This window comes from Malus domestica, chromosome 12, assembly GCF_042453785.1.
Source record: "Malus domestica chromosome 12, GDT2T_hap1".
Lineage (NCBI taxonomy): Eukaryota > Viridiplantae > Streptophyta > Magnoliopsida > Rosales > Rosaceae > Malus > Malus domestica.
In genome coordinates, this window is record NC_091672.1 from 30,208,507 (window position 1) to 30,225,187 (window position 16,681).

Sequence of the window (16,681 nt, forward strand, 5' to 3'; positions counted from 1 at the left end):
CCTCTTGCATCTGCTTCAGACATTTCCCCTCTGTAACAATGCAAACACTACAACTCGTAGAAAGCTTCACACACTCTTAATCAAGAAAATGTGAAGCAAAACCAATTTATGGTGTCAACAAGAACTTCATCAAAGGAGTTCAACCATAATTCTCAAAAATTTCACATACTCTTGATCAAGACAGTGTGAAGCAAAACCAATTTATGGTGCCAACAAGAGCTTCATCAATGGAGGGCAACTACAATTCTCAAAAGCTTCACACACTCTTGATCAAGACAGTGTGAAGCAAAACCAATTTATGGTGCCAACAAGAGCTTCATCAATGGAGGGCAATCACAATTCTCAAAAGCTTCACACACTTTTGATCAAGACAGTGTGAAGCAAAACCAATTTATGGTGCCAACAAGAGCTTCATCAATGGAGGGCAACCATAATTCTCAAAATCTTCACACACTCTTGATGAAGACAGTGTGAAGCAAAACCAATTTATGGTGCCAACAAAAGCTTCATCAAATGAGGGTAACCACAATTCTCAAAAGCTTCACACACTTTTAATCAAGACAGTGTGAAGCAAAACCAATTTATGGTGCCAACAAAAGCTTCATCAATGAAGCGCAACTACAGCTCGTTGAAAGCTTCACACACTATTGATCAAGACTGTTCGAAGCAAATTCAATTTATATGGTTCGTCCAAACCTTCGACTACTACAAGGTATGACTTGCATCACAATCTCTTGCTCAACGGTGTAGAAGTAAAATTTGTATATGTTGTCTAGGGCTGGGTTCGGTTCTTTTCGGTTCGGTTTTTTGCCAAAACCGAAACCAAACCGAAATTTCGGTTCGGTTCGGTTCGGCCCATATTTTTTTCGGTTTTTTTCGGTTCGGTTTTTTCGGTTTTTTTCGGTTTTTTTTTTTTTTTCCTCCAAAAAATGAAAATTTAGATGTTATCCATAAGAGATTTACAACCCACCAACTGAACAAAACCCACATAAATGTTTCAAAGAATTAGACTTTCTAAGACCCTTTTGGAGCAACAAAGTAAAAACCCAGAAAACTTTACCTTGCAAATCCAACAACCAGAGAAATGAAACCAGGTGGGCCTGCAAATTTTCCCGAGAAACAAACAGAAAAAAACAGGTCCAGTAACCTAAACAAACATCTGAGACAAGTGATATGATTCAGTACTTCTAAACTCCACCTTCTGTTATGAACTTATGTTTGCATACTGCTGTACTTTTTGGCATTGGGTTGTAAAGAACAATTAACAGCTACTTCATTGCTTCATCCAGCATCCCGAAAAATGTAAATGCTTCATCCAGAATTTAATCACCATTTAAATGCTACAAAACCTAACAAGTAACAACCCAGAATTTAATCACCATTTATGTCCCAGAATTTAATCACTCTTAGTATCCCAGAATTTAATCACCATTTGTGTACAATTTAACAGAACCTAACAAGTAACAACCCACAAGTTCCTACATCGAGAGAACCTAACAGAACCTAACAACCCTAATTTCAGTGCAGAACAAGCAAGCATCACATAGCAGTTAGCAAACACGGCGAGAGTGTTAGACCACAGTGAGAGTGCAGAACAAGCAAGCATCACAGTGCAGACATGGCGAGAGTGCAGAACAAGTAAGCATCACAGTGCAGAACCAAATTTTTTTTTTTTCTCAAATCGAAGATCAGATTAAACGCCAAATCCATTAAAGCATAATCAAAACTAAAGTGCTTAACTTGACAGTCGCTAATTTCATTTCAATAACAAAAACACGAACCCAAATGAAATCGATCGAAATCAATCGACGTTTTGCATGATATCCTCTGCGGTGAACTTGGTGCCTTTGTCCTTGTCAGCGACGGCGCGGCCCTTGGCCTTGCGGTCCAGCAGAGACTTGCGGTCCTTGTCGAGGCGGAGCTTGGTGATGACGACCTTGGAGGGGTTGATGCCGACATTGACGGTGGACCCGTTCACCTTCTCTCGGGTGATCCGCTCGATGTGGATGACCAACTTCCGGCGATACACCTGGACAACCTTGCCCTCGCGGCCCTTATAGGTCCCACGCACGACCTGGACCTCGTCGTCCTTGCGCACCGGCATCGATCGGACATCTGGAGGAGAGGAGGCTCGGCGAGAGAGAGGAGGCTCGGCTGCGCTGGGTTGGGGTTACACTGGAGGAGAGGAGGCTGGGAACGAGAGAGAGAGGAAGGGAATGAAAAAAAATAAAAGGTATGGGTATGGTTGCTAGGGTTAAAGGGTTAAAGGGTTTTGTTAAGTTCTCCAAAAAATAAAAAAACATCTCAGACATCCTGGAGGATCGAACCAGTGCCTTGGGGCTTGAAAAGGTTCACCGAAACCAACTTAGCAACAAGGTATGTTTTGTTATGATTGTATGACTAAACTATTTATAATATTTAAAAAAAAATTAAATATATATATCGGTTCGGTTCGGTTTGGTTCGGTTTCCGAACCTCAAAAACCGAAACCGAACCGGTCAGATTCGGTTCGGTTCGGTTTGACAGTTTCAGTTCGATGTTTTTTCGGTTCGGTTTTTTTCGGCCTCGGTTCGGTTTGGTTTTCGGTTTTTTTCGGTTTTCGGTTTTTTGAACCCACCCCTAATGTTGTCTCTCCCACATTTTCAAATTTCTAATTTCCCAAAAAAAAAAAATTGGGAAATTCAACAAATTTCTAGTTTTCCGAAAAAAAAAACAAAAAAAAATGGAAAATTCAACAAACCTTCATCAATGGAGGACAACTAGAAATTCTCAAAAGCTTCACACTATCTTGATCAAGATAGTGTGAAGCAAAATCAATTAATGGTATCCAACAAAGCTTCAACCTCAAAGCTTCACCTACAAAGATTCAACATCAAAGCTTCACCTACAAAGCTTAATATATATATATTTTTTTTTTTCGAAAATTCGAAAATTCAAAAATTCGAAAATTCCAAAATAAAAAAAATTCAAAAAAGAAATCGAAAAAAAAATATGTCCTAGGCCTCCTCTTCTTTGAGCCTAACAACTTTCATAACAAATATATATGAATGAGGAGTTTTGGGCTACCACTTAGAAATGAAATGCCTCATTCGTCAACTCTCTCGACCGGAGACTTGGGGGACTCCTACCATATGCTACTGCACCTTTATACTCGGAAGTCTCACGACCACTCAGTAACTTAGATTTTTCAAGTCTTCAACCGAAAAGTTTTCCTCACTCGAAAAATTAAGGGAGCGCTATCTCAACATACATGCTTCACTCACAAAGCTTCAACAAAAGAAAAAACTCAAAGAACTTAGTGAAGAAGACTTTGGTGTATTTAACACAATACGTTAAAATGAAGCAAAGCTTGTTTATTGATATCTCTGCTAAGTTACAAATATGTACATATACATGAATCAAAATAAACAAACAAGAGAAAGCCTTCACAAAAGTTGCTTAGAATAAATCTCAGCAGTCTGCAGAGCCCCAGAAAGAGGAGGCACCGGAGGGTGATTATTCGGAGCCTCAGTACTAGGCAGAACCCTAGAAGGAGAAGGCATCGAAGGTTGATCATTTGGAGCTTCATTATGCGGTACATCCCTAGAAGACGAAGGCAATAAATGCCTTTGGAACAAACCCACAAACCTCTGATGATCAAGTAAAATCTGACCATCAGATTCCTGCAGCTAGTCGAGCTTCCTCTTCATGTTTGTAGCATAGTCATGTGCAAGCATGTGCAACTGTTTATTCTCATGCTTGAGCCCTCTGATCTCCTGTTTGAAATTTATCAATTCAGCCGCCAATGATTCAACTTGGCGGGTTCGAGCAAATAGGCGTTGGGCTATATTAGACACAGAATCTGCACACTGAACACTGAGAGCCAGAAAATCCTTAACAACCAACTCATCAGACCGTTTGGAAAGTAGTCTGTTATCTTTGGGAGTGAGAAGGTTCTTGGCCACCACCGCAGCTGTCATATCATTCTTCATCACAGAGTCCCCAACGGTAAGAGGACCAATATGGGATAAGAATGATGGGCGTCATATGTTGTCTTGAGAGGGCATGGCTGCCTCTTCACCAAAGTTCAAGTCAAAACGACGGTCAGATGGGCCAGACATTATCAGAAATGATGAAGGAGAAATGACGTGCAATAAATCTCTGAAGTACAAAAATAAGGGAAAAATTCCTACAAGCAATAACTCTCTTAACGTACTTCTTGCACACAATTGGTGCCCCTATAAAAGAAAGGGCAACAGGGTCGTTGGTTCAAAAATCGAAGAGGCACCACTCTTCGTATTTCGAGAAGCAGATTTTCCTGAGTAAAATATGTCGACAATCCTCACACGCAACATCAGTTTATTGGGTACCACAGATAATTTTACCAAAGATCTCTGACAAAGTTTAGACATATAAATTTTGAAGGTCCAACTACCCTACTATTACCCATAAGGGTAAAGGAACAACACCACTGCTTGATAACTGGAAAGTCATGCTCCGTGGCAAGGCAGACTGGCAAAAATACCCAACCTTTACTCACATTCGAGAAAACATTCCCAACAAGATTGCTTGCTCAAAAATCAAAGAGGCACTGTTATCCGAATCTTGAGAGCCAGACTCGCAACAGGATTACTTGCCCAAAAATAGAAGAGGTACCGCCCACCAAATCTCGAGAGCCAGACTCCCAACATGATTACTTGCTCAAAAATTGAAGAGGCACCGTTCTCCGAATCTTGAGAGCCAGATCCCCGACAGGATTGCTTGTTCGAAAACCAAAGAGGCACCGCTCTCCAAACTTTGAGAGCTAGATTTCCTTGGATAAAGCTTGTCTGCAATCTTCACACGTAACATCAGCTTTCCAGATACCACAGACCATTTTTTCAAAGTGCTCTGACAAAGTTAAAACATGTGAATCTTGCAGCTTCCACTACATTGCTATGATCGAGAAGGGTAAATGAACAACGTTACCACTCGCTGTTGGGACAATTCCTATATATGTCGACATTCATCCTCCACAGCCAGGCAGACCTGCAAATAAAAAAAATGCTCAACTTTACTTCACATCCAAGATGGCACTCTTAGCAAAGTCTCTCGAAATACTCAGCTTCTTTTCCCCCCGATAATACCTCTGCAAACAAACCATACAAGAGCAAGAGTATCTCATATCATCAGGGTTAAAAGCAAGAGTATCATATATCATGTTTTTTCTCTGTCTTTTCATTTGGCCTTGTTCTTACCTACAAGACAAGGAGAAAGAGAGCAATCAGTCAGCACTTGGAATCAAGCTTCCAGTCAGGAACTGACTGCCTGGAACCCCTTGCCTGATTACTTACCTGGCATTGCTCTCGAGTATTTATCTTCAACATCTTATGCTTCCAGAGAAGATACCACATTTGTCTGAGGAACAGATATGGCAAGTGAGAATGATACAAGGAAGCATGTGGAGACAAGCGTAACAGAACACATGCCGATACATCCACTACTTTGTTAACAGCAAAAGTATCCCATATCATCAAGGTCGAACGTACTCTAGATTGATGGACTTGTTTTGACCCTTAAATTCTTGAGTCGGCCTTATACTTTGGAGGAAACCATAAAACCCTTCAGCCCAGTTCAAGAATAAGCCTGTGGAAAGTTATTTCTTCAAAAGAAAAAGTATCTCATATCATTTCTTCTTCATTTGCTTCTCCTTATCCTTGTTGCTGTTTACGACATAAGGAGAATGAGAACAATCAACCAGAAGCCGAAGTCAAACCTCTGATCCAGGTTGCTTGCTTGGAAGTCTGATTACTTACCTTGTTTGTTACCTCATTCGGCAAATCTCCTAACTCGGCAACTTGGGGGACTCCTACTTTAGGGTTTGTATCGCACTTGACCAAGCCTGAAACTATAAGTAAGCTTAAAGTGAAATTGATACATTACCTTGTGCATCTTCATCGGTTAAAAATATCACCCTTGAATAGAGGAAAAGTACTTCCAGAGAAGATGCCACATCTACATATGAGACATATAAGGTAAGTGAAAATGATACCACACTTCGGTACTTAGAAGTTTCGTGATTACTCAATGGCTTAGATCTTGTAAGTCCCCAACCGATGAGCTTTCCTTACTTGGGAACTTAGGGGAGCACTGTTTGTACTATACTTGACCAATCCCGAAACTACTGAGCACCGATCAACGTTATACCGTCAAGGACCCAGAAGAGTTTCCCTCCAACCAGGAGACCAATCACAGCGCGACACGTGTCGACATCAGAAGTCAATCATAGCGCGACACGTGTCAACATCAGAAGCCAATCACAACACGACACGTGTCAATGTTAGAATGAAACTAGAAACTCTCTTCTATAAATAGAGATCATTCTCTCACAATATTTCCTAATGTCATTTGTACTAAATCATTCACTAGTACTCACTAAAGGAGAGCTTGAACCTATGTACTTGTGTAAGCCCTTCACGATTAATGAGAACTCCTCTACTCTGTGGACGTAACCAATCTGGGTGAACCACGTACATCTTATGTTTGCTTCCCTGTCTTTATCAATTTGCATACTTATCCACACTAGTGACCGAAGCAATCTAGCGAAGGTCACAAATTTAACACTTTCTGTTGTACCAAAGTCCTCACTGATTTTGTGCATCAACAAAGTCGTTTACTAAAATTGTCTGGAAACGGAATAGAATTTCATAAAGCTGTTTCCTAATTCAGCAAAATCGAAATATAAACTAGTATAATTACTAAAATGCCCTTATCACAAATCAAATATTTTATATACTTTTTTTTCATAAAATTTGATATAGTATATAATAGTAAGAAAAAATTAAATTGCTTTTTTATTTCATAGACACGCTAAAATGCACCAATTATAAATAATCTATATTATATGCTAATCTTTTTTTATCTTTAATAAAAAAAAATTATTTTATTTTTAATTTATGTGAGAAAGGCTTTTTAAGTCCTTTTAAATCCAATTTAACTAGTCCTATTCGTTCTCTGATCAGCTGACAAAACGCCTCATTCTCACCCTCTCACTTACGCGTGACCACGACTACCCTCCTTGAGAATCGACCATTCTTTGCTTTCCCTCCCTACCTCACCATCAAGGATTCAAGGTAAGCCTTCTATGTAAATTTTTATTTTTGGTTGAATTGTTTATGCTCTGCCCTAACCTTCCCTATGAGGCTTTGCGTAATGATTCAAGCTAATATGTTGTTGAATTGTTGATCTTTCAAGTGTTTTAAGGATGCCCAATTGCAATCCTTATCCCCTATAAATTCTAACGAGAGTCTGAATTTGCAGTCTTTGGAATTAGAATCGGTAGCCGAGCCCCAAATCGAAAGAGTTCGACACGGCAATACATGGGGTGCAGAAAGGTGGCAGTGGAGGAGCACATAGCTGCTAGAGAGGATGGCAGAGGACAACGAGAAGATGGAAGGGGGTGCTGAAGGTGAAAGGTGCTTTGGGAAGAAAAAATTGATTCCAGATGAAGCCTTATCCCCGGAATCCAAATACTACCTTCATGTAAGTAATCCAATTCCGTCAATATCAGGAATTGAACTCCTGATTTTACATGGGCCCCGCAACACTGTGCATTCCGGTTGAGTTGGTAAACAGAGGAATAATCATGAATGGGGAATGACTCCCATTCTGCCATTTCCTTTCCCCATATGTAAACACGCCCTTAAGTTTATGGAATGCTATGAACAATTTCCAATTTTTAATGCATTTCTATCAAAACACCTATAAGTAAAGGTGCTTCTTATAAAAGCAACCCTAGACGACCCCTTATTTTTAATTTTATAAATTAAGTTAGTTTCCATGATTCCAAAAACTCAAAAAGGGAGCCAAGCCAACGGCCAAGGACAATTAGATGTGAGAGTTTGAAAATGTCATGGCAAGAAACTGAAGTTCTTAGGCCTAATGTGTACAAGGGTTCATTTGGAAGTGCATTTAAAATGATTAAAAGTGTTTTTGGAAAAAATGTTTTTGAGTTCCAAAAGCACTTGCAGTTATGTGCTTATTCCATGAATCATTTTAAAATCACTTTTCAAATGAGCTCTAAGTTACTAGATTTTCTGGAAACTATATGCTAATCAAATTTTAACAAGCACATCTGTATGCACGTAATTGTGATTATCAAATTTGTATGCATGTAATTGTGATTATCAAATTTTTTATCATACACGTCATAATCGAAATTGTTCATTTTCACAATCATCATTCAAAGGTTATCTGTGCACTAAGATTCTTAGGACTAATGTGTACAAGGGTTCATTTGGAAGTGCATTTAAAATGATTAAAAGCGTTTTTGGGAAAAATGTTTTTGAGTTCCAAAAGCACTTGAAGTGCTTTATGGGCGAAACACCAGTTATGTGTTTATTCCATGAATCATTTTAAAATCACTTTTCAAATGAGCTCTAAGTTACTAGATTTTCTGGAAACTAGATGCTAATCAAATTTTAACCAGCACATATGTATGCACGTAATTGTGATTATCAAATTTTTATCATACACGTCATAATTGAAATTGTTCGTTTTCACAATCATCATTCAAGGGTTATATGTTCACTAAGATTCCTTACTAAACCGTGTGTATTGGACAAGGGTTGTTGTCATATAAATAAAATTTTCATGTAATGAACAGTTGTTTTAGAAGAAAATGTCATCTGTCATTAATGAAAGGAGACATGAATGGACAATACTTTCCTTATCACACTAACATGACATCATTTTAATGTACAATGACGAGAATTATAACCATTCATTCTTTTATCATCATCTAAGGATCATTTCAAGAAAAATTCATTCGATTTGAAGCCTGTTTAGTTATCTATATGTGTCGAACAAATTGACAGCTATAATAAATACAAGATGAACTGTAAATTTGTTTGATTAACGGTTTTCAAATCGAATGAATTTTTATGTAAATGATGGTAGAGAGAATGAATTGTTCCGATTGTGAGGTTTATATGATAAAGTGAATGATAAATTTCAAGATAATACTAGGAAGACCAGATTTTTAGACCAAATTTGCTAAACCATATGATGTGATTGTTAACAATCAAATTATTACAAAGCTTAAGACTAACTTGAAGAACCATAAACATGAATAGAATTGCGCTGGATGAATCATCATAACAAATTATACAACTACATCCGTCCATCTAAAAATCAAGCAAGACAAGCTATGACACTATTCAAACATATGTTCAACTTCATCGTCTTTCTGATCAACATTTCGCAACTCATTCATTATCAGAATTTCACGATTCTTTAACCATTTCACTCCCCTGAAAGCCTACAACAATCCAACACCCAAAAATACCAAATGCCTTCAAAACATCCTCGCAAAACATAATCAAACCCAAACAAACTCCAATTAAACCCTAGTTCTGACCAATCTACCTTCAAATCCAAATTTCTCCCAATCCCCAAATCCAAATCCAACAAACAATAACGCATTAGAAAGCTCAGGTTCCAACCTTAACACCCATCAAAACCTCACTAAAATCCATCAACTACAACCAAAGTTACACCCATTACAAATCCACTTAGAAACACACCCAAAAAACTCTTCTGAAAAATTCACCGCCCAAACAAAAAGCGCGTCCGTACAAAAGCAGTCAATCCCGTCCGGCTCACGCGCCAAACTCTCATCCCAACCGCAGATAACTCCTAGATCTGACGACCCACGTTTAAACACTTACAGATTTCTCGATCCGGATCGCACTGATCTCGACCAATCAGCGCTCAGCATCTCCCCCTCACTTCCTCCCCATATAAACCACCTTCTCCCCCAACCGTCAACTCACAATTCCCGTTTTCTGATTTTTCTCTATCGAAATCTGAGAAGAACGTTCTGATTCTGCTTCCGAGTTAACTGAGTCAAACCGCCGAGTCAATAACCATGACTGGAACTGTCGTCTCCACCGCCAAGGCCAAGAAGGCGAGATCGCCGCCCGCTCACCCGCCGTTTGTCGAGGTATGTGATAGGAAAATCGGTGTTTTTGTTTAATTTACGATTTTGCCCAGTGTTGTTTTTGGTTTTCGGAGGCTAATTGCGACGTTTTTTTGTGTGGCTTTCAGATGATCACGGCGGCGATTGTGTCGTTGAAGGAGAGGACCGGGTCGAGCCAGTATGCGATCACCAAGTTCGTGGAGGAGAAGCACAAGAATCTACCGCCGACCTTCAAGAAGCTTCTGCTCAACCATTTGAAGAAGCTCGTGGCTGCTGGAAAGCTCGTCAAGGTGAAGAACTCGTTCAAGTTACCTTCCGTTCGCTCCGCTGCTCCGGCGAAAGAGAAGGCAGTGGCCGCGGCGCCGAAGCCTAAGAAGTCGGCCGCGGTGGTCGCTAAGCCGAAGTCCAAAACGGCTGCGAAGCCCAAGGCGAAGGTCGCGGCCAAGCCAAAGGCGAAAGCGGTAGCTTCTAAGCCCAAGCCGGCGGCTGCGAAGCCAAAGGTGAAGGCGATTGCTGCCTTGCCCAAACCTGCTGCCAAGGCGGCGAGAACATCGACAAGGACGTCGCCGGGGAAGAAGGCCGAGGTGAAGTCCAAGGCGAAGGCGAAGAAGCCAGTGGCTCCGGCGAGGGCTGTGAGGAAGCCGAAGAGTGTGAAGTCGCCGGTGAAGAGGAAGGCTCCGGCGAGGAAGGCGAAGAAGTGAAGAGTCTTTAAGAGACTGCCGGTCTGTTACGTTTCTAGAGAGGGGTAGTTTGTGTAAATTTGTCGGGGAGTGAGGGGAGTTTCGGAATGAAAAAAACAAATCGGTTTGTTACGTTTTCGAGTGGGGGTAGTTTGTGTAAATTTGTGTGGGCAGTGAGGGTAGTTTGGGAATGAAGAAACAGCTTGTTGACACAGAATTTGTAGGGTTTTATTTTCTGATTTGTTTTTTTATTTCCAACAACCGTGGCGGTTGTTATTTGGTAACTGTTTTCTGTATTAAGAATTTAGAGGATGAATCAGATGCTTATTGATAACCAACATGCTTTGCAATTTACATCAAATAATTATATTCATATTCTAATTTTAACAACACTAATTAATGGGAATGTATTTAATTGAGATTTTGAAGAATTTTAATTTTTTTTTAATGAATCTAAGTATTCAATCAAGATTTGAAATGATTCTTTGAAATTTAACGTGTATTCAATTAAAATTTTAAAATAGTTTATTAAAATATTTAGAAATCGAGTGTACTCAATTAGGATTGTCAAGAAGTTGATAATATTTTAAGTGTATTCAATTAGAATTAGAATTTAAAGAATTTGGAAAAGTTTAGGAAATAGAGAGATTTTGTAGTGTATGTTAATCATTCACAAATCCGACATTTCTTATGAAATTTCGAAGGAATTGAATCTCTACAAATCAGTTAAATTCCATAAACATCTAGATTTTTAAATCCATTAAAATATCTCAAATTTCCAATTGAATACTCCCTTTAATACCTTTTTTGATTAAACATGAAGAAAACTCGTTAATTTTAATTTTAAAATTTTTGGCAAATAAGACAACGTGAAATGAGTGTTTTATAAACTACCTTAATTTACAGAAATTTGAACTTGTTCACAAGCGATTTTACACTTTATTTGTTGCTAGGTAGACTAAATTTGTTATTTTTTTTATTAACATGTCTATTTTATATTGGTGACACATTATTTAGTTTGTAAATTTAATTTATAAATTTAAGTGTTTATTTTATATTAGTAACACATCATTTAGTTTGTAAATTTAATTTACAAATTTAAATTACGTAGCATTATGTTTGTGGATAGAGCTTGGGTGCTAGGGAATGAGGAACGGATAATCTTGATTAACTAGTTTTATCCATATCTGCCTTATGTTAAAAAGAGTTTACAAGGCACAAAATTGGATAATTAGAGTTTAACACACATTTACAAAATTGGGTAATTGAAATTTGATACACATTTATCGGTATCAGATATACTTGTTATAAAATGAACACAGAATGTTGTATAACGGAAAACATGAACATTGAGGTAAGGCAACCATCCCTAATCTTCAAATTTTAGTCCGAACTCGTTACTAGTTCCGATTTTAGATTTTAAGTATCAAAATTTTGGGTAATTAAAGCTCTAAACTATGAGTTATAGCCTAAATACTCGACCTTATCAATAAATACAATTGAAGTTGAAGAATATTGAGTAGAAATGAGATATTCTCAAGGTTGGTCATTTTATGATTTTGCACGGGGAATTTTCGTTATCAAGTTCACCTTTCACTAGTTTTGACATTTTTTCCTTCATTTTTACAAGCATATTAATATGTTTACTTATCAAGAATGAGAGAAGCAAAATAATAAAAAAAATGATGAAAATTGGATCAACTACTACCCAAGTTGATCAAATTTCTGGTCTTAAATTGCAGATTTAAGGTGAGATCCGCGTATTTTTATATTCCCTTTGAACTAGTGAACGTGAAAAAAGTCGGAAAGTGTATTTACTCTCGTACTTATTTTTCGTAAGTAAACATGTTAAGTCGTCTCAAATAAAACAGAATGGAAAACTCATTTTTACACATAACGAGATATGTACCAGTTACCGATTTAACTCACAAAACCATATACAATTCACAATTAACAAAAACCCAAGTAAACAAGTTATTTGTCGATGAAAGTAAAACAAAAGCGGCTAAAAGCCAAAATAGTCTCTGAGATTTGCATAACACATCATTTTAGTTCCTGAGATTGAAAATCAATAGAAATTGTCCCTGAGACTGTCCACCATTCATTATTTTGGTCATTCCGTTAAAAACTCCATTAAATGTCCCGGAGTTCTTGGCCTAAAGTTTGAGTATTTTTCAAAGCTTCGTAACATAATCGAAAACTCATTTTTATACAAACGAGATATGTACCAGTTACCGGTTTAGCTTACAAAACCATATACAATTCACAACTAACACAAACCCAAGTAAACAAGTCATTTGTGGATGAAAGTAAAACAAAAGCTAATCTCTTCAGTACATCCAAATGGTAAACCTGCCAAATTCAAGACCTTCGTTTTTCCACTCGACGTTAGAAGAAGCTTTCAAGTCCATCGTGGTTCGACTCTGATGTCTGCTCCGCGGTCTTTGGAGATGTTTCGGTTGTTTCCTTTTCGTGTTTTGGATGGTCTTTGGTCTTGCAACTGCCAAGGCTGTTTCGCCTTCCAGACTGAGCCTTACATCTGGGAGCCGCGGGGGAAGTTTCTTTCTGAGTACCAAGGCTGTGACGTTGTGGCCGAGAACAGCCCTTCTTTTTTTCCTCCGCGGATGAGTTGGTGATTGCATCACCATAGCTCTTCCTCCGGCTTAGACTGTTAAATTTTGGTGACTTGGGCTGAGTGAGTGGAGCCTGAAATCATATACAAGCACAAAAAAGTTCATCTCACAGCAAAAAGGTGCAGCTAGTACAAGGAATCGCTACATTATTCGGACTAGGATTATTCCCAATGATACGGTAAATCCTAGTCCTCGAATACAGATTAATTGCTTAATCAAACACTTAATCAGGTTCCAAGTCCCGGTTCCTTAATTTTATTTTCGGTTGACGTGTGCAACATGTTTTTCTCTTTTTGGTCAATCTCAATACGTTTTAGAGCTCCAAAGTAGTCAAGCACAACTGACAAGACTTGAATTAACTACCTTCTTGCGTTCGGTCTTAGGAGGAGGGGGCTCGTAAATGAAACTGGGTACCGGATTTGCTTTGACCACCATGCTCTTCCTCAGCACCTTGATGGCTGCTTCTTGCTCTTCCTGAAAGTGTAATCAAGGAAAATGTAAAATATGAGTTTTCAAGCAGATCCCATCACATGCGGAGGAATAAACACCCAAAAGAAAACGCAGATCCGCATGACACCCATGCTTAATGGCAAGAAAATACAAGATACTACAGGGAAGTGACGCACCTTGGCTCTTGCTTCCCACTGGCTTCTCTCTGCCTCCATAGCTTGGTGCTTTTCCTCTAACTTTGAGTAGTACTAGACGAAGGGAATCGCATCAGTTACACATTAGATTGTGCAGATTAAAAGTAGTTCTCAAGTTATACAGTCACTTGTTTTGTTATAAAAGTACCTCCTTCCTTTTCTCTATACGCTCATAGATCCTAAACGTGGGAGCTTGTCCAACCGTAACCTTGAAATTAGGTGTTCTTGATGCAGCAGTTCTGTTCTTGGTTAAGGATAATGCTAATGTGATGAACAATTTCTAATATATAGGTAAAACAAATAAATTCAAATTTCAAATGTCAACCAAGGATACGAGGAAGTCATAGACCAATTATCTTCTTCATTAGCATGCTTCTTATTATCATGTTCCGCGCCCTCTTGTGACGACTGAGAAGTTGGCTGAAATGAAAACGGGGCAAAAAAATTGAAATCAGAACCATCCATCTACCATAACGCTGCAGTAGCATTTACAAGCAAAAGTCCATAATTATTCTCAGTTTGTTGATGCACTTCAAGCCGAATAAAAGGATAATTTAGCTTCCTTAACTGAAACTCATATTTGAGATGGCATTCTTCGTAAGATCATATAACCATGTAATTCAAAACCTTCTACGGAGCATGTCTCACAGCAGCAAAATTGCAAAAAACAAAAAGGTAATAACCCCAATGAGTTATATTTTTACTTGCTAGAACAAGCATAAAATCTTATACATATGCCATACCTAACCAAGCCGCCACATAAATGGTATAAAACCTCAACAAAGTTCAATATATGATAAACAAATTGACTTGAACCAGCGGATGAATCCTTTAGAGCTGTGAAAGAAAAATATAATGTTTTTACGGTTTAACCTGTGAACTCTTCAGAGACGCTGCATTTGGAGACTCTGGACTTTGAACAGGATTTGTACTCTTAACAGCCAGCACATCTTGCGTCTCCTCAGATTCCACAGCTACTTCGTTTTCTCCGACAGGGTCCTTCACCTTGGAATCCTTTGACTCAATGCTTTCTTCTGAAACTTTGGGAGCAACGCGGACCTTACCACGAGTAAAACCAATTGAAGTCACCACGACACTGTTAATCTTCTTCTCCACCACCTTCTTCTCCATTTCTCCGTTCCCCGCCTTTATACCAGTAACTTCCCTCCCCATGACGCTGCACAAGAAAGCTACAAGCTGAGCACCACCAGACTAGGAAAATTGCATTACCACATACAAACTAACAAAGCATTACTTGTTTACAAGTAAATTATTATATCTTCAAACACAATTCAAATTGACCGAAATGTGTATGACACTTATATGGATAAACAAGTCAAATTAAACCGCAACAATTTAGAGGTATATCGGATATCCCAATCCATGTTACAACACCAAACACATGTTATCCGATGACAGAATTCAAAGATACACAAAAGCGCGCACGCGGGCACATACACAAAACAGTATAAACAAAAAGCATTTCAGGTACTCCATGTTTCAGCATACTGCATAAAACATAAAATTACAAACCTGCAACTCGAAAAGTTTTTTAGGAAAAGAGTGATCCACGTTGTAGATTTTGCCTTTAAATTTGGGATCTTCCATTCGAACAGGGTGGATCACTCTTCGAATTGTACTTTGCTAATCCGAAAAAATTAAAAAATTAAAAACAAAAAATAAAAAGCATTGTACTTTGCCAATCCTAGGTGCCGGTGCCGGAGGAGAAACTCTTGCATAGGATTCCGACGGCCTTATTAGTTTACCGGTCACCGGAAACTCCTCAATTTGCCATTTTTCTTTCATAATCTCACATATGTAAAGCATTTAAACTATTATAATCACGTTGAAAAAGACATAATAGGAGACAAATTGTGTAAAATTTAAGGGACAAGACATCTAAATAATGAATTGAACCCAACAAATAACAATTAAAGTAAGAATCTTAAAAGCTAAAGTAAAAGGGGTTAGCTTAAATTTTAATGTAAAAAACAAATCAAGATGGAAATTAGAAACTTGGTTGACCAAACAAATTTGAGCAAGCCCCATGACCAACAACCACAACATAACAACAACCCCACTATGTGTGTCGGTTGTATGAATTCTAGAACGTCACTGCGCTCGATTTTGCGCCATGGCTTCCGTTAGCAACCAACCACCACAATACCATTGACAAAAACAAAGAAAGTTCTCATCTTTTTGCAATCTGAGCTAAATTAACCTTAAAATCACCCAAAAAAAGAACGAAAAAAACTCATTTCTGAGCAAAAAAAATAAAAAATAAAAAATTCAGTTTTTCAGCTAACAATGGCAAAAACAGAGAAGTACCCATGAAAGATGGAGCCTCAAAGCTCAAAAATTTGCAGAAAAAAGCACAAATCGAAAGACAAAACAAACACATTTGAGAAATCCCATGAAACACAAACACACGGGAAGACAAGCAATACCAAGAAAGAAAGAAGGTTGAGAGAGAGAGATTTCTCTTACAGTTTTTTTTTTTTTGGTCCCGATCTGGCAAGATCTCCGAACCCCTTCTTTCTCTGTCTCTCAAGAAAATGGATGTTTTCTTCTTTCTTTCCTTCTTATGATTTTCTCTTTCTTTCTCTCAGGCTGCTCGTACTATTATTGTGTTGCGCTGTTTGGCTCTATATATAGACAGGTCTTTTCCTTTCCTTCCAAATTTCCAAACGCCGTTATTTCTTGTTAATTTGTTCGTGTGAGAAGAAGGTCTAGAAGAAACACATCAACGATATCGGAATTCGATCCTATCCAGATCTAATTTGTGGG

The 16,681-nt window shown here is 38.3% G+C and overlaps 3 protein-coding genes and 1 long non-coding RNA gene across 4 annotated transcripts; 2 read left to right on the plus strand and 2 right to left on the minus strand.

Annotated features, from left to right (window-relative positions):
* Window positions 1-1,688: 1,688 nt before the first annotated feature.
* Window positions 1,689-2,109, minus strand: LOC103419478 (large ribosomal subunit protein uL24z-like). The gene has a single exon (XM_029090591.2). It carries the CDS (start codon window positions 2,102-2,104, stop codon window positions 1,802-1,804), a length of 303 nt encoding a protein of 100 aa, XP_028946424.1. The 5' UTR covers window positions 2,105-2,109; the 3' UTR covers window positions 1,689-1,801.
* Window positions 2,110-6,970: 4,861 nt separating this feature from the next.
* LOC139190159 (uncharacterized) lies at window positions 6,971-7,695 on the plus strand. Its single transcript, XR_011574200.1, has 2 exons — window positions 6,971-7,091; window positions 7,279-7,695. It is a non-coding gene; the product is annotated as an uncharacterized lncRNA (long non-coding RNA).
* Window positions 7,696-9,219: 1,524 nt separating this feature from the next.
* LOC103451042 (histone H1.2-like) lies at window positions 9,220-10,955 on the plus strand. Its single transcript, XM_008390466.4, has 2 exons — window positions 9,220-9,961; window positions 10,066-10,955. The coding sequence occupies exons 1-2, from the start codon at window positions 9,887-9,889 to the stop codon at window positions 10,636-10,638; spliced, it is 648 nt and encodes a 215-aa protein (XP_008388688.2). The 5' UTR covers window positions 9,220-9,886; the 3' UTR covers window positions 10,639-10,955.
* A 1,852-nt stretch (window positions 10,956-12,807) lies between these two features.
* On the minus strand, window positions 12,808-16,670 carry LOC103451041 (protein WAVE-DAMPENED 2). Its single transcript, XM_008390465.4, has 7 exons — window positions 16,382-16,670; window positions 14,768-15,071; window positions 14,229-14,314; window positions 14,043-14,133; window positions 13,877-13,948; window positions 13,614-13,724; window positions 12,808-13,323 (listed from the first exon to the last, which is right to left on the minus strand). Exons 2-7 carry the CDS (start codon window positions 15,065-15,067, stop codon window positions 13,006-13,008), a joined length of 978 nt encoding a protein of 325 aa, XP_008388687.2. The 5' UTR covers window positions 15,068-15,071; window positions 16,382-16,670; the 3' UTR covers window positions 12,808-13,005.
* Window positions 16,671-16,681: the final 11 nt, after the last annotated feature.